The following is an 18,590-nucleotide window of genomic DNA, read 5'->3' as shown; positions in this document are numbered from 1 at the left end:
TACAATATTCATAAATGCCTCAGGATTCCCATGTCCTCTTCTTATGAGTTCTTCTGAATCTGCAGTTGCTTGTGTCAGATATGTCACCAGAATGAACAGCCACATCTTAGCCCTGTGCAAAATAATTTATCCGTCAATAGTTTTGGTAGGAAAGCATTCATAACAATGACACTGCTCAATGATGACACAAGTCAGTGTAAAAAAAAAAAAAAGCAAGGAGTTTCTCAGAAAGCAATATTAAACTTATAACTGCCAACTATCCTTATGTGAAGGAAAGATAGAAAGAATCATAAGAGGTGAATATGGAGTGGTTTAATTACCTTAAAATCAAAAAGGAATCCTACAAAGAATGGAAATATCGATACATTGATAAAAAGTAATAGAAAAGTTTAGCAGAAGCATGTTGGAACAAAATTAGAAAGGCTAAGGTACATAATGAGTTACACCTAGCAAGTGACATAAAAGATAATAAGGAGGTTCTTTAAACACATTAGGAGTAGGAGAAATATGAAGGAATGTGTAAATCCTCCACTTAGCAGGGAAAGACAGCTAATAACACATGATATGAAGAAGTCTGAGGTGTCTAATGCTTATTTTGCTTCAGTCTTCCTTAAAAGGAAGAATGGTGACCAGATACTCAACACAATTAATATTAACAATGGGAGGTGTGGAGGGTGGGGGAGAAACAAGCCAAAAACAGGGAATAAACAGGTTAAAGAATATTTAGTTAAGTTAAATGCATTGAAAATGGCATGGCCTGACAAAGTTAACACTAGGGTAATTAAGTAATTAGCTGAGCAATCTTAGTACCATTAGCAATTATCTTCAAGAACTCATGGAGAATGGGTGAGGTCCCAGAGGGCTGGAGAAGGGCAAACACAGTACAGTAAAAAGCTGCTTTATCTGGCACTTCACCAACTGGAAAGCTCTATAAGCTCTGATCTTCATTGAAATGCTAGTTTATAGTCTGGTTGGCGTGGGGACGGCAGGGGGTTGAGGTGCAGGAGGGGATAAGGAGCATGGGCTCTGGGAGGGAGTTTGGGTGCGGGATGTGGGGCGGAGTGCCGGATCGGGGACACTCACTCCCCGCAAGTGCAACCCGTCACTAGCTCCAGATCCAGCTACTCCTAGGTGGAGGCATGGCAGGCTTCTCTGCACTCTGCCTACCCTCTCCCCTACCATGAGTGCCATCTGTGCAGCTCCCATTGGCTGGGAATCGCAGCCAATGGGAGCTGCGAGGGCGACGCTGGTGGGTGGTCTTAATTCAACAAGATGAAATAAAGACAAATACAAATGCTAAATATTTCACTCCGGAGGAAAAAAACTAATGCACAACCACAAAATGGGGAATAACTGACTAGACACTAGTACTACTGAAAATTATCTGGGGAGTACAGTGGATAACAAATTGAACATAAGCCAACAATGTGATGCAGTTACAAAAAAGGCTAATATAATTCTGGGGCATATTAACAGAAGTCTCACATGTGAGACCTGAGAGATAATTGCCCTCCTCTACTCAGCACTGTTGAGGCCACAGCTGGAGTACTGTGAATAGTTCTGGTACCACACTTCAAGAGAGATGTGGACAAGTTGGAGAGAGGCTGGAGGAGAGCAAGAAAACATGATGAAACTTTTTGAAAACCTGACCTCTGAGGAAAGATTTTAAAAACTGAACATGTTTAATTTTGAGAAAAGAAGACTGAAGTGGGACCAGATAACAGACTTCAAATACGTTAAGGTCTGTTAAAAAGAGGACAATGATCAGTTGTTCTCCATGTCCACTGAAGGTAGGATTAGTAGTAATGGGTGTAAGCTGCAGCAAGGGAGATTTTAGATTAGATATTAGGAAAAACATTCTAACTCTAAGAGTAGTTAAGTTCTAGAATAGGCTTCAAAGGGAATCCCATCACTGGAAGTTATTAAGATCAGGTTGGATAAAGACCTCTCAAGATGGTCAAGGTCTATTTTGTCTCTTGCGGTCCCTTCCAGGCCTACATTTCTAGGATTCTATGAAAAATGAACAAAGCTATGTGGCTTTAAACTTTTAACATCATTGATGCAGATGGTTGAATTCAAGATCTCTGTCATTATCTTCAAGGCCTTCATTGAAGAAGAAACCTAAAAGATCACCTGAAGCTCTGGGATAAGATTTGTTGTTAACAACTCCACTCCTTGGGTACATGGAGCTGTCCTTAGCAAAGGTAAAACTTGTTTGTGCAGGAGACAGAACTGTCCCTAAGGCAGTAGAATTAATTCCCACTGATCAAATAACTACTTCAGCCATTACCACTTTCCATTCCAAATACAAGATGAATGTCTTTGAGTTTGTCTTCAATAATGAACACACAAGCTGTCAGGTGATTGGGACTTGGGCAGTATAGGCTAGTGGTCACAGTAGGAATCAGGCCTAGTGGTTGGACAGATGTCAGGAACCAAGTGTGGGAACCAGAGGCTAGAGTCAGAGTCAGTAGTCAGGAGCCAGAGGTCTGGGTCAAACTGGAGGTCAAGAGCTGGATACAAGAGCTAAGTGTCAAAGCCAGAGTCAGAAGCTGGGAGTAAGGGTTGGAGCTGGAATTACATGATGCAGACAAGGTAACAGGCAAAGGAGGGGCCCAGGCAGTAGCCAGGGGAGGCTTTAGACATTTGGCCACCCCAAGCATGGCGGCATGCTGCGGGGGGCGCTCTGCCGGTCGCCGGTCCCGCGGCTCCGGTGGACCTCCCCACAGGTGTGCCTGCAGTGGATCCACTGGTCCCGCGGCTTCACCAAAGCCGCGGGACCAGCGGACCCGCCGCAGGCACGCCTGCGGGAGGTCCACTGGAGCCACGGGACAGCGAACCCTCCGCAGGCATGCTGCCGAAGGCACCTGCCTGCCGCCCTCCCGGTGACCGGCAGAGCGCCCCCTGCGGCATGGGGCCTGGAGCCGCCCCTGGCAGTAGCAGGGCTGAGACGAGGCTGTGTGCAAGACAGGAGCAACAGGAAGAAGGCAACACAGGAGGAGTCACACTGACAGAGCATAGAGAAGCCAGCGAGTTGCTGCTTGCTTAAGAGCCTACCTGGTGGCCTTTCCAGCCAATCAGGTGGTGTAGCCAGTCAGGCAACCTGCTTCAGGACAGCTGTGCTTTTTAAGTTGCCTGGAAACTAGCTCTGCTGCAGCCTGTGATTCCTGACAGAGCAGGGGAGGCATACAATAAATCAAACCAAAAAACCAAACCAAAAAAATTACTCATGAAATTTTCTCACTCAGGAGAAAAGAATCACACAAAAGAAGTGCTAGTCAGGTCGCTTAACACGTTCCTGAGAGACATGCAGATACTATGGAACTGAGGGTGGTATAAGAACCAGAACAGAAGAGAATAGAAAAGTCTGGAGGATCAGTAAAATGTAAATAATATTAAATACTTGCCAACTGAGTACTCTTACCCTACCAAATAAGTACTCTTATTGCTTACTGTTATTTAAGGGTATGCAGCAGGGCTGACCAGAAAACAAACATTCCATTTTGTGATCAATTGAAATCTAAAAAAAAAAAAAATCTAGATAGAAACAAAACAGGGACCCTTTGAACACAAGAAAGATATTGAGCCAGAATAGTTAGTAGCCCAGAGATTAGGGCACACACACCAAGGAGATGAGAGACCCAGATTCAGCTATCTATCCTGCCTGATTTTGGGATAAGGGGTCTCCATAAGAACATAAGATGGCCATATTGGATCATACCAAAGGTCCATTTAGCCCAGTACCCTGTCCTCTACACAGTGGCCAATGGCAGGTGCCCCAGAGGGAGTGAAGTGATTGATTCCCTGTCGCCTATTCCCAGCTCCGGGCAAACAGAGGCTAGGGACACCATCCCTGCCCATCCTGCCTAATAGTTAGGGCCCTACCAAATTCACAGCCATGAAAAACACATCACAGACCATGAAATCTGATCTCTCCGCTGTGAAATGTAGTCTTTTGTGTGCTTTTACCCTATACAGGGGGAGACCAGCATATCTCAATTTGGGGGTCCTGACCCAAAAGAGCATTGCAGAAGGGTCACAAGGTTATTTTAGGAAGTGAAGGTATTACCACCCTTACTCCTCGTTGACTTCAGAGCTGGGTGGCAGACCATACCATGCTACCCTGACTTCTGCACTGGTGCTGGCTGGTGGGTCTGTCTTCAGAGCTGGGCTCCCAGCCAGTAGTTGCCACTCTTCAGCTGCTCAGCTCCAAAGGCAGCACTGCTGCCAGTGTCAGCACAGAAGTAAGAGTAGCAGTACCACAATCCCCACCCCTATAATAACCTTGCCCCCCCCACACACACAACTCCTTTTTGGATCAGGACCCCTGCAATTACAATACCATGAAATTTCAGATTTAAATATCTGAAATCATGAAATTTACCATTTTTTTAAATCCTCTGACTGTGAAACTGACCAAAATAGACCATGAATTTGATAGGGCCCTACCAATAGCCATTGATGACCAATATCCTCCATGAGTTTATCTAGTTCTATTTTGAACCCTGTTATAGTCTTGATCTTCCCAATATCCTCACACTGCCTCTTGAAATTCCATCCTGGACCCAGGAAACAGCCCTGATAAAATTTCCACACAACTGATATTTCTGCAAAATGTTTCATTTGTGACAAATTGGCATTTTCCTACAAAAAACATTTTGTTGAAACATACCCATTCTAGAATAGTTATATTCACTCGCTTAACAGTAGTTTCGTTGAATGTCTTTTTCATCAACAACAGCTGCATATTCCACACACGGCTTAATTCATAATGAAAGAGGTGCCAGGGCTTGAGCAATTGGCTGCCAGAACACAAGCAATTTTTCTACTTTCATAACTGATGCATCAAGCCCAGAGAAGCTGGGGCTATGAACTGCTGGCTGAGCCTGGAGTTGCCGGGGCTCAGCCAGCACAAAGTAAGCACTGATTCCACATCTTTGTGTAGGTCTGTATTAATGTTGATATGTTGTAACTACATATTGTTTTTTGCAAGTAATAAAATATTAACTAAGAAGAAAAAAAAAATCAAGTGAACTTTTCAATTTACCCTAAACTTTTTATAAACTGTTTATAAAAGCCTAGATAAGACAGTGAGGTGTAAATCAGGATTGATTTGGCACAAAGATGAAATGCAAATATTTTAAATCACTCCAGTGTTCAGTCTGTCTAGTCCTTTGCTCTAATCCAACCATATAGACTAAGATAGAAGGGAATGAAAATTTCAGGACGGCACCTCCCTATCAAATGTCTTTTTAAGATAGTCAAAAATACAGTATTTAGAATCATCTGAAGCTTCCCGAGGAAAACAATTGAAGTTATTCCCAATATTATACATGGAGCTGATAATGCTGCCTGTAGCTAAAGTTCTCTGATATTTTCCATTTTAAGAGCTTGTTTTGAGTTGTGTATGCCTCTGCCAAACTTTAACTGTCTCCAATTAAATTTACTATGCCAAACATCTACCTCATGTTGCATTGTATTGGAAAGTATCATCTAAAACCATCCAGCTATTCCAGAGAATGAGATTAAGGAAAAATAGCTTTGTCCATATTTTATTTTTCTTGTGGAACAAATCATGTGAATGTGTACATTTTTGACTGTATAATACATATATGCTATGGAGCTGAATTGAGGTTGCACAGGCAACCTGAAGTCTGGTATTTCCAAAGTTATAAATGCATGACTTTGCAACCTTATTTTTTTATATAGTTATTTGGCGGTAACATTTAATACGCTCAGAGATTGTAGTTCTAGTCAGTTTCAGAGATGTGGCTTCAGAGATTCTGCACAGCAATAAATGCTGTAAAACAATACTTGAGAGACCAGAGAAAAACCTGCAGTATATCATTTGTGTTAGAAACGTGGCTAGAGAATTATAAAGTTAACTTTATATGAAGATGCATTTTAATTCCCAAAGGAACACTTCCTTTGCTTCAAGCGTACACGTCTTAAGAACTTTATTTATTTTACCCACTGAGGTCCCTAATTCACAGCCCTGCTGCAAATGCCTTGATGTGTCTCTTTGTTTTCTGTCCTCCTGCTACTCCATATGGCAACAATGAATCTGTCCCCCCCATCTTAATAGTTTCTGTATCACCCCATAACATGGGATCTGTTTTAATGCTGAAATATAGACCTTAATGTGAAATAATGTATTAGATACACTCCAGAAAGATTCTCCCCTAAGGCAGTTCAAAAGTACCTGATCCGCACAGGTCTTCCAAGCAAGTTAATATTCTATAAAAAGTCACTCCCGGACCATGCACTTTTGAAAACAGTGAAAGGTTTAACCCACCTTGTACTGACCATAATTATGGATTTTCTGATGATTTTCAGGAAGCTCAACCTCAGTAGACATCTCCTCTATACCCTCCTCGCTCAGAGAAAAAGCAACCAAAATATTTCATTACAAAAGTAGTTAAATGCAAATCTCAGTCAGAGTTAAATTAAGAAAAAGAGTTACCCACTGGAGTCCTTCTGCTGCACCAAGTGGATCCAGATGTCTGAACAGTGGCAACTCTGATGGCCACAGCGTTAAAAAGCAGCATGAGGGGGCAGATATCTGCCACATCAGAATATCTCGTACTTCTTGCTCTCCAATCAGAAGTTGCCTTGAAGAGTCATTTATTAATTCTACTCCTCCCCCTTCTCTCTTTGGCCTGATTTTTAGCATTGGATATATTTACTCGGACTTATACTTTCCTTAGAGGAGCACCCATCCCAAGCTCTAGGCACCCTGGAAAGTTAAAGGTACATATCACAAAGTAGATGGACTCTGGCAATTACGTTAACAGTAAAGGAAATGCATGGTAATTATATCTCTGCTCTTTACTAACACAGACATAATACTGACTGGTTGTGATCTGCTGTCTTAAAAAAAAAAAGTCACCCTAAACTTGAAAGTAAATTGTAGACTTGAAGTCAGGAGTTGCCAGCAAATTCAGTATGAAATATTCACCTAAATTCTGTATTCATCGATCATATAGAATAACTTAAATTGTTGATAACAGGGTATTAGCCTTGTAGCAGGGTGGTCCCCTGCTCCTGCCCTGAAGGGCTTAAAACAACCCAGGAGAGGGCTGTGGCTGGGGCAAGAAGCCTGGGCTGATTGGGGAAAGTAGGCTCAGCTGTGGCCAGGTCCCAATCAGGCCCAGCTGGCCCCTATAAGAAGCTGCGAGCCAGAGGCCCAGGCAGTCTCTCTCTGCCTGTAGAGGGAGAAGGGCCTGGCTGCAGAGAGCTAGAGACAAAGTACCTGAGTGAAGCAGGGCTGGGGACAGGCTGAGGAGCTGGAGAGCTCTAGCCTGGAAAGCCCCAGGCTGTGGCCTAGCAGAAGGCCAATGGGTACTAGGGGTTGCAGAGGGCAGCCCAGGGGTAGGCCAAAGCAGCTGGTCCAAACCCAACCTTGCCAGTGATGAGTGGCTGATACTGCAGTCTGCCCCAGGGCGCAGGGGCTAGACAATGACTGGCAGTAGCCGTATACTGAGGCGAGGTGGGAATAGTGGGTGGGGGTTTCCTGGGGAGGGGAGACCCTGAGAGAAAGGGGTTACTGCCAGGGGGCAGCACCCCATGTAAAAGGGCACTGGGTCCAGGGAGGGACATGACGGCCAGAGGACAGGCAGATCACTGGCCTGCACAGGGCACTCCAGAGCTGGAATGAGCTAATTCCCAGGAGTCACCAGCAGGAGGCGCCGCAGGGGTGAGTCCACTCATCTACAAGCCTATAACATTAATACACAATAAGATAGCATGGTTTAATCCTTTGCTGGGTTGATAATTTATTAGGCTATGATATTTTTCTTTGTTCTGCCTGGGTGTGCGCAAGTGATAGATAAAATCTCAATAATATTTTTGCAGGGAGGCAGTAGAAATCTGGAAGTGCAATTCAATATTACTGTCATTTTCATTCCCTATTAGCTTTGGCTTTGATAAATTAATCCCTTGCCACGCTGAACTATTCTTATCACCAGATACATTGTCAGAATCACTGGTTCACAAAAAAGACACTTTGGGAGAGACTTCAGGTTCTCCTGGATGATAGCCTCTGATGTGTTACTTTTACTTTCACTTTTACTCTCAAATAGTTGTTCACTAACACATCAGGAATTTATTTCAAACATTCCTCCTCACTCAACCCATCCATCAGAATACTGTGGTAAAGCTGCATCGTTGCAGAATTTGGTTAACTGCCCACTGGACATTTGCTGGTGCAGGCACATTCTCAAATGCCAATATACTCATGAAAAAACCTGGAATGCATTTCTGATCAGACAGTGTTTGGAAATTTTTTCAAGATCATTTGGAAATAAGATGTTCATGGAACCTTGACTGTACTCCACATTTTTGCCACTACAATTTTCGTACAACTTGACAAAGAGAGGAGTCACATGGTATACATGGAGGACATTAAACCAGAAAAAAAATCTATGACTTTTCTGAATTAATTGTATATCAGGAAAAACAAACATAGTCCTGTAGGGTCTTCAGAAAAAGATAGAGAGTTGGTGAGATGATAGGAACAGCACAATACCATCAGCTTGAAGTGTGATTTCAACCTTCCTGTGGTGTCACCCCACCCCTGGATTATTCCAGATTAGCTGGTCCATAGACTCAGGTGGCACTTCAAGATGTTCCTTTTCTAAAAACAAAGTTGACCAAGTCAACAGCTTTTGCTGTGTCAGATGAAAAACAAACCAGTTGTGGAACCCAAACCTCCAAACCAATTTGCAGAAATTGGCTAATTGTCAGACCCTAAGGCCTCAACTGTAGAGAATTAGTTCACTCAGGAGTTTTCATCTTTGCTACATAGGGATTAGTCTTTCCTCATCACAGCCTTTACATGTCAAGCAGGTATAAAGAAAAAAAATGGTCACTTACCTTTCGTAACTGTTGTTCTTCGAGATGTGTTGCTCATGTCCATTCCAATTTAGGGGTGTGTGTGCCCATGTGTACAGTTGTTGGAGCTTTCTGCCTTAGCAGTATCTGTAGCGCTGGCTGTGGTGCCCTCTGGAGTGGTGTGCTCATGCAGCGATATATCAGGCGCCACCACTCCACACCCTTTCGGTTCCTTCTTGCCGGCAACTCCAACAGAGGGGCACGAGGGTGGGTAATGGAACGGACACAAGCAACACAGCTCAAAGAACAACAGTTATGAAAAGGTAGGTAACTGTTTTTTCTTCTTCGAGTGCTTGCTCATGTTGATTCCATTTTAGGTGACGCGCAAGCAGTATCTAGGGAGGTGGGCTCAGAGGTCACAGCTTAGCGGCTTGCTGTACTGCCCTATGAAAGCCAGCATCATCCCGGGCCTGCTGAGTAAATTCATAATGAGAAATAAAGGTATGGACGGATGACCAAGTGGCCGCCCTACAGATGTCCTGGATAGGCGCTTGGGCCAGAAAGGCTGCCAAAGAGGTCTGTGCCCTGGTAGAGTGGGCGGTGAAAATCGCCGGGGGTCACACCTTCGCTTGATCATAGCAGAAGCGAATGCAGGCTGTGATCCAAGAGGAAATCCTTTGAGCGGATACAGGACAACCCTTCATCCTGTCAGCCACCGCGACAAATAACTGCATGGACTTACGAAACAGCTTGGTCCTGTCAATGTAGAAGGCCAAAGGCCTCCTCCGATGCTCCCCCTCTAACTTATGCAGCTTTGGAAAGACCTGTGAGTAAATGTCTTGGCTCGAATGAAACTGAGAGACTACCTTGGGGAGAAAGCCCAGGTGTGGTCTTAGCTGGACTTTTTCCCTGTAGAAGACCGTGTAAGGCGATTCTGAGGTGAAAGCCCAAATTTCAGACACTTGGTGGGCCAACATCACCACTACCAAGAACATGACTTTCCAGGAGAGGAGAAGGAGAGATCAGGAAGCCAGAGGCTCAAAGGAGGGAGCTGTGAGCCATGACAGGCATGGGATCCCTGACATGCAGGTAGAGGCACTCCAGGCCCTTAAGGAATCTGGCCATGATATTCTGAGCAAAAACCGACCTGTCGCAGAACAGCAGGTGGAAAGCTGAGATAGCCACGAGATGGAACTTGATTGAAGAGCAGGACAAGCCCTGGAGCTTGAGATGCATGAGGTAATCTAACTATGACGCTGAAGAGGTCATCGGCCTCCTCAGCAACCTCCTCAATTTGCAGGCCAAAGTTCTCAGCCACCCGTTTAAGGAGGGCCTGATGCTCCTTAAAGTTGTCCATAGGGCTACTAGGGTGGGATGGCCCGGCCACCGCCTCATCTGGGGACGATGACGAGGACTGCACCACCTGCAGGAGGGTGTCGTCCCCTTCTTTGATGGAGAAGGGTTCCCTCAGTGCCAGGGTGCAGTGCGCCACCTCAGCCTCACCTTCGGTACCGCACTCTGATTGTGGTGCCACAACCGGCTTGTCTGATGTGGCCAGGGAGGGCTGGGAGTATTGAACAGGCATCACTGGTACCCCGCATGGATTCCAGTATGGCCAATGGGGAGGGGGGGCTACTGACCCTGCTGCACCGGTACCATGGCCAGTGCCACCTCAGTCTCCCTTCTTGACAGCAGACTGAAATCGCCGTCCGACCCCCAAACACTGTCCCTCCAGAGACTATTGCAGGCCATTGAGGCCTGGGTCTGTTTGCTAACCTTGGTCATCAAGTGGCACGGTGAGAGGGAGTAGCGCTGCCTGCCCGAGGAACAGTACTGGGGCAAACGAGATCAATGTAAAGATCCTGAACGACCCCTCCAGGACCGCGACTGGCATCTCGGTGACCGCCTGGGAGAAGGTGACCGGTGCCTTGGCAACCTGCAGTCAGACTACCAGTGGTATGGGGAACGGTGCCTCGAGTCCAGAGTCCCACGCCTAGTAAGTGGTGATCTCTCTGGCGATCTAGGTTTCCTGGCTGGAGAGCTGAGGTGTAGTGCCAGGATCCAAGGTCGCAGCAACAGGGACCGGCACCTGTGGTCCGGCGACCAGGGGAGTTCAGCCAGTCTATGCTGCTGCCCTCCAGTGGGCATGCCCTTCGGTGATGGAGGCGGAGCCACGTGTCTTCAGCCACCTGGCGTGGGACCTGTGGAGCCGGCCAGCTCTGCTCCTTAGCCGCCGGGACCGCATCAGGTACTGATGGCCCAACAATAGTCTGGGAGCCTCTGTCAGTGCCCAGAGTGGAAGGTGGGTCCCTGGCCAGCCTGGGAGGTCTGACTTCTGTGGTACTCCCATGAAGCCCTGAAGCAGGCTCATGTCCTGACACAGGTCCTTTGCCTGTGGGCCCTGTCCTTCAGTACCGAGAGACTCTTCTTTTTCTGGCACCAGCAAAAGGGAGCAGTGCCAGGCCAAGTGCGGTGTTGGTGGTGCACTGTGCACCGAAGCCAATGTACACGGCATGGGTTCTGTGATGGAGGGCTCCAACTCGGGATGAAGATCAGTCTCCATCAGGAGGGCCCGCAAGGGAATATCTTGCTCCTTCTGAGTCTGAGGGAGAAAGTTTTTACAGATGCGGCACCGATCTTTTCCGTGGCTTTCCCCCAGACACTTGAGACAATTGTCATGCGGATCATTTATCGGCATCGGCCTGCTGCATGCCAAACATGACTTGAAGCTGGGAGAGTGAGGCATGCCTCGCTCGGGGCAAAATCCCAACCAGGACTCTATAACTAACTTAACACTATCAACTAACTAATCTGAACTATATACAACAACCAGTAGAATGAAGACCATGAGAAAAGTTATGAAGAAACTAATAGTGGTCTTGTGAGACAAGGCAAGGTGCTCCAAACAACTATAACAGGTGGTAAGAAGGAACTGAGAGGGCCTGGGGCTGGTGGTACCCGATATTCCACCTCATGAGTGCGCTATTCCAGAGGGCACAAAAGCAGACCCGACGGATACCGCTAAGACGAAAATCTCCGACAACTGTGCAAGTGGACACACACACACACACTTAAAATGGAATCGACATGAGCAAGCACTCAAAGAAGAACTGACTAAGCTCTTGTTTAAAAAACCTTGAGTTCTTTATTGCTTCCACATAGTCCTGCCAGGGTAGAAATCCCTGCCTGGAAACCCCTTTGATGCAGTTCCTTCCTGTGGCAGCAATCAGGCAAGGTTCATTAGTGTGCTCATGGAGTGATCCCCACAGAGATCGGGGTGGGTTATTTCCAGTGGCCCAAGAAACCCACACCCAGCTCCTGCACAGAAGGCATTGCCCTCTGCATCCCAAATGCACAGGATGAGCTGTAAGTCTAGGAGTTGTGGTGAGGTACCAGCAATCCAGGATGATAATAGCAGTTTCTTGTATTCCTAACAGCCTCTGCATTGCATAGTGACACAGCGGTACCCTTAGCTTGGGGTATGGGCCAGGAAACAGGTGGATGCTGGCAACTCGATACCCTGATACATCACATTGCAGCTAGTTATTTAATTTCTTAGTTGCTTTCTTCTTGGTTCAAACTCAGAAAGTCTATTATATGTTAAGCGCCAGTGATGTCCTCAGAGTATTTGAATATTTCACTAAGGCCCCAAACCTGAAATGAGCTCCATGCAGGTGGCTTGAACTCAATGGGGCTCAGTGTGCGGGATGAACTCCATTTAGGATCATAGACTCAGAAATGTAGGTCTGGAAGGAACTTTGGGACGTCAAAGTCCAGCCCCCCTGTACCAAGGTAAGACAAACTAAACCTAGACCATCCCTGACAGACATTTGTCCAACCTGTTCTTAAATATCTCCAATGGGGATTCCACTACTTCCTTTTGAAAGCCTATTCCAAAGTTTAGCTACCCATATAGTACGGAGGTTTTTTCCTAACCTCTCTCCTAAATCTCCCTTGCTGCAGATTAAGCCCGTTACATCTTGCCCTCCCTTCAGTGGGCATGAAGAACAATTGATCACCATCCTCTTTATAATAGCCCTTAACATATCTGAAGAGTGTTATCAGGTCATCCACCCTCAATTTTTTTTTCCTAAACTAAATATGCCCAGTTGTATTAAACTTTCTCCAGAGGTCAGGTTGTCTAAAACTTTCATCATGTTTTGTTGCTCTCCTCCAGACCCTCTCCAATTTGTCCACATCTTTCCTAAAGTGCGGTGCCCAGAATTGGAACAGTACTCCAGCACAGGCCTCACCAGGGCCGAGCAGACTGGGACAATTACCCCCCATGTCTTACATATGATGTTCATGTTAATACACCCCTGAATGATATTAGATTTTTTCACAACTGCATTTCATTGTTGACTCTTATTCAGTGGGATTGGGGCCTGAAACTGGGAAGAGCTGATGAGACCAGTTCCTTTCAATATATGTCAGTGACACACAGACAAATTTTCTCTCAGTATTTGACTCCAAACTGCCCAAGAACTGAACATCCACTTTGCACCCCAAATAAAAGATTTTTAAGAACATCTCTTTCTCCTCTCAGAATTCCCTAGATTGGTCTGAAAACAGCTCTTTTGCTTAATTAAATGTTCTAAGTGAAACTAACTGATAACTCAGACTCACTCTGTAAATAACGGCTAATGTTGCAGTCATAACAGAATGCCGGAGTTATAGTTACCTGTGTCCTGTCCCTTTAAGGAGGTCTGCTGAAGAGGCCAAGGGGGACACAGCTGGTAACAGGGTGTGGTCCCAGGAGAGGTTGATGTGCTCCAGAGAGACTCAGCAGCACTGGGGCTTGTGCAAGCTGTGTTTGCTTCTTTCATAAACCCTTCAGGTTTAAAACCATGCCTGGTCTGCGAGTGTAACAGTGACAGGCAGATACATGTGAAGGCTGCATTGATGAGAGCAAATGTTCTAATAAATCCTGTTTGTTCTTCCAGTTTAAGAAGTGAGAACTTTGACTGGAGGCCAAAAAGCTGAAATGAAGGGATTGCAAGCAAGCAGAGATTTACGGATTATGCATTGGGAAACAAAGAGGATGAAATCCCAGCCCCATAAAGCTCCATAGCACAACTCCCATTGACTTCAATAGGGCATAATAAAATCTAGAAGTTTCTTGTTTGGGACCTTGAAGTACAATTTTGGGACTAATCCATAGTGCAAACTATTATATGCTGAAGAAAGGTCAACTAAGATTTTTTTTGTGCATGAGTCACTCAATGGTTTTAAAACTAAAGTAAAATATGCTATATATAGTCTTGAACAAGATCTAGCAATTTAGAAGACATGTCACGTATCACAAAAACAAAGTGAATAGTTCACTATAGATTGAAATTTGGCTGCACAAACTACTTGACAAATAGATTAAACAAAAACTCAATTCATTGGATAATTAAATTACAATGAAGAATTTGACCAGCTCGATTGGGAAGGCTTTGGGCAACTTTATTTAAATCTGTATAATCCACTGAAATAAAGATATTAACATGCATGAGTGCTGGCAGGATTGGAACCTTAACCTACATCAAGCTTTATTCATCAACATACCAGTAGATGTGCCCTGTGAATGGCCAACATAATACAATCGCTCTTGTCCACTTTTCTGCACAATAAAATGTATCCGTGCTGGAAGGTCATATTTAGCCATGTCATCAAAGCTATAAATGGAAAGTCATCTTTAATTGGATGAAAATACAGTTATATTTCTATATTTAAATGCATGTATTTGAATGTATCACTGCTAAGTTCCAGAGTTAGCAGCTGAAGTAACTGAAATACTTGGGTGATTAATTAAGTAGCTGTGATTTGGGGTCTTGTCTAACCACTGCTCAATTGCTTTAAACTGTGATATGTTGTCACTATCAACAATATTTTTATTTTTTGTTAATAGTTAAATGAATTTTTGGTATTTGTGAAAAGCACTGGATTGACTGACACTGAATGTGGAGTCCTTTTGCTGCCCGCAAAACACGTAAGTTATGCACCACACCACTACTGACTTCTCCATGTCTCTCTAGTTCTGTTTTTGCCCCACCCACTCTGATTCAGGAAAAGAGTTAAAGAATTGTCTTCAACTGCTGTCTAAGCAATTCTAACAGACAGTTATTGGTTTAGTTGTAACTATGTTGAAAACGAGTTTCAACTCTGAATAATGCCTCTACCAATTACAATATCCAGTGACAGCACAGAATTGTAACGAGTGTTGAATTATTTGTCCTTTTCACAAATTCACATAATGTAGTCAAATGTAAGTCATCTGATGTCAAATATATATCCCATAATATCTATGTTTGTGTGTAAGTACTCATAACTGTTTGACTCCAATTGTGTAGAAAATATGAGAAACGTGCTAATTCTTTATCCTTGGTTCATCTTTACACTGAATGGGGGCAGTGATTTCACAGCCCCTACTCTGTAAGGGTCCTGATTGGTTTGTCTTTCAACAGATTAACCCGACGGAGTGGGTATTCACCCACGAAAGCTCATGCTCCAAAGCGTCTGTTAGTCTATAAGGTGCCACAGGACTCTGCTGCTTTTACAGATCCAGACTAACACGGCCACCCCTCTGATACTTAACAGATTAACTGTTCACCTCATAATTTTTCAGAAATAGAATCTACAGCCTTATCTCTATTCCTGACTATTGCAACATACTGTCTGACCTCCCCAACTCCAGTCTCACCTCATTTAGGTCCATTCAAAATGCTGCTGTGAAAACAGTGTTCTTCATTCATTGCTTTGACTGTGCCATACACCGCGCATTCAAGTCCCTCCACTGGGTGCCCCTCTTTCACCACATCAAACACAAATGGTTGATGCTCACCTTCAAGGCCCTTTGCACCCAGCTGCACAACAATACTGCCCTTTGTTGCACAGCTGGCCACCTTTCCCACAAACATGTTTGGCCTTTCTTTCCTGCTGCCTATTACAAGTCACCCTCTGCAAATCAATTTGCTCAGCCATTATCCTGTCCTCCTCCAAATCTTTCCCAAGATGAACCTTTACCGTGCAGGGCCGCCCGGGGGGGGGGGGCAAGAGGGGCAATTTGCCCCAGGCCCCAGGTCCCGCCGGGGCCCCCACGAGAGATTTTCGGGGGCCCTGGAGTGGGGTCCTTCACTCGCTCTGGGGGGCCCGGAAAACTCTTGCGGGTCCCGGGCCCCCGGAGCTTCTTCCGCTCCTGGTCTTCGCCGGCTTCCGCTCCGGCGAATTACCGCCGAAGCGGAAGGACTCCCCGCCGGCGAATTACCGCCGAAGTGGGACCCGCCGCCGAAATGCAGCTGGGTCTTCGGCGGTAATTCGGCGGCGGGGTGCCCTTCCATTCCGGGACCCGCCACCGAAGTGCCCTGAAGACCTGCGGCGGGGGCTCCCCGCTGCTGAATTACCGCCGAAGACCCGGCTGCACTTCAGCGGCAGGTCCCGCTTCGGCAGCAGGGGACCCCTGCCGCGGGTCCTCGGGGCACTTCGGCGGCGGGTCCCGGAATGGAAGGGTCCCCCCGCTCCCGAATTACCGCCGAAGCGGGGGCCCCCCACCGCCGAAGACCCCAGGCCCCCGGAATCCTCTGGGCGGCCCTGTTACCGTGTAATCTTTGATACACTGTCTAATGCTAATGATTAGGCAATTTGCTTGTTAACTACTTAATATTTTGAAAAAATCTTGAAGTCTGCAAAATTATGCAAATATACATAACGTGATATTCCTATTACTGTTACCCTCTGCTTTCCTTTTCTGCTCATCCACCCACCTGTTATGCCTTTTATTTACTTAGTTGGTAAATTCTTTGAGGCAGGCACTGTCTTTTACTGTGTCTGCACCCAGTACAATGGAGCCCCGATCCTGACTGGCATTCACAGGACACTACAATAACAGAAATAAATAGTAACAATACCTGAAAGCCCAGTGTTTCTCTTGGCTCACTGAAAGGGTCACATCTTCTAGATGATATTGTTGTTCTACTATCGAAACATCATAGCCAGCATATGCTAGAATGAAGCCCAGGCTGTTTGTGGTCAGATTATTGATCCAACTGGTACCATCTGTAAGCAAACAATGCTGCAGAAACCCAACAGGCTTGGTACCCAAGAGAGAGATGCATTGAATATATATTCAAATCTTATATATAGATATATATCTTATATATATATAATATTTTGTGACTCTGGTAACAAAGTGACACCCCATACAGTTAGACACTGTGTGTCTCAGACTTTCAGTCTAGCATCAAGTGCTAAAAATACTGAATTTGTATTGACAGTGGCCATTTACTGGTAACTGACTTTTCAGAACCTAAAAAGAGCTTCTCTTCCTCATCTCTTGTGTTAGTGTCTGTAATATAATAAGTAACAAATTTTTGTAAAATAACATTACTGAAACGCTATAAGCTCTCTGTTTTGAAAGTTTCAAAGAAAATGTCTTACTGTGTGTGTGTCTGAATACAAACCAGTATTACTACTACTGCATTTGACATTTCTAAGGTTAATTAAGATGCAAATTATAAATACATCGAGAGATGTACATCACTTTACCAAGTGTCCTGCCAAATAGAGGCATCGAGGCCAGATGTTCAGCTCATGTAGTTAGTAAGTGGTGGCAAACAATCATTTGATAACAGAGAATTTTACAGAAAGGCCCGAATGACCTGGCACATAAATAGAGATTGAGTAACAACTGATCACCAATCTCAGATCACTTCTAGGAGCTTCCTGTGCCAATTTCACTGACATATTCCTACACACAGGGTTTAAACCTGGCCGCATTGTAGACAATGGAAAAACTGCCACTGACTTCAGTGAGGCCATAATTCCACCCACAGAGTCAAGATTGTCCCCTTTTCAGAGTAGCAGCCGTGTTAGTCTGTATCCGCAAAAAGAACAGGAGTACTTGTGGCACCTTAGAGACTAACACATTTATTTGAGCATAAGCTTTCATGGGCTACAGCCCACTTCATCAGATGCATGTAGAGAAAATACAGTAGGAATATATATATACACACACTGAGAACATGAAACAATGGGTGTTACCATACACACTATAAGGAGAGTGAACAGTTTAAGGTGAGCTATTATCAGCAGGAGAGAAAAAGAACTGTTCGTAGTGGTAATGAAAATGGCCCATTTCCAGCAATTGACAAGGAGATGTAAGGCACCGGGGGTGGGGTGGGAATAAGCATGGGGAAATAGTTTTACTTTGTGTAATGGCCCATCCACTCCCAGTCTTTATTCAAGCCTAGTTTGATGGTGTCCAATTTGCAAATTAATTCCAATTCAGCAGTCTCTCATTGGAGTCTGTTTTTTTTGTTGTAATATTGCGACTTTTAGGTCTGTAATCGAGTGGCCAGGAAGATTGAAGTGTTCTCCAACTGGTTTTTTAATGTTCTGATTTGTGTCCATTTATTCTTTTACGTAGAGACTGTCCAGTTTGGCCAATGTACATGGCAGAGGGGCATTGCTGGCACATGATGGCATATATCACATTGGTAGATGTGCAAGTGAACAAGCCCCTGATGGCATGGCTGATGTGATTAGGTCCTATGATGGTATCCCCTGAATAGATATGTGGACAGAGTTTGCAACGGGCTTTGTTGCAAGGATAGGTTCCTGAGTTAGTGTTTTTGTTGTGTGGTGTGTGGTTGCTGGTGAGTATTTGCTTCAAGTTTGGGGGTTGTCTGTAAGCAAGGACTGGCCTGTCTCCCAAGATCTGTGAGAGTGATGGATCGTCCTTCAGGATAGGTTGTAGATCCTTGATGATGCACTGGAGA

General features: G+C 45.0%; 1 protein-coding gene across 1 annotated transcript in view; it reads right to left on the bottom strand.

The window, feature by feature from the left end:
* Positions 1 to 15,614, bottom strand: part of LOC123374466 (lipase member M-like) — a 30,503-nt gene extending 14,889 nt beyond the window's left edge. Inside the window, exons 1-2 of the mRNA XM_045024488.1 lie at positions 15,518 to 15,614; positions 4 to 112 (exon numbers count right to left, since the gene is read on the bottom strand). Coding sequence (XP_044880423.1) covers positions 4 to 112; positions 15,518 to 15,522 — 114 coding nt within the window. The 5' untranslated portion in view covers positions 15,523 to 15,614. The remainder of the gene's footprint in view (positions 1 to 3; positions 113 to 15,517) is intronic.
* Positions 15,615 to 18,590: the final 2,976 nt, after the last annotated feature.

This window comes from Mauremys mutica, chromosome 7, assembly GCF_020497125.1.
Source record: "Mauremys mutica isolate MM-2020 ecotype Southern chromosome 7, ASM2049712v1, whole genome shotgun sequence".
NCBI classification, from domain to species: Eukaryota; Metazoa; Chordata; order Testudines; family Geoemydidae; genus Mauremys; species Mauremys mutica.
This window is presented reverse-complemented; position numbering and strand designations above follow the sequence as displayed.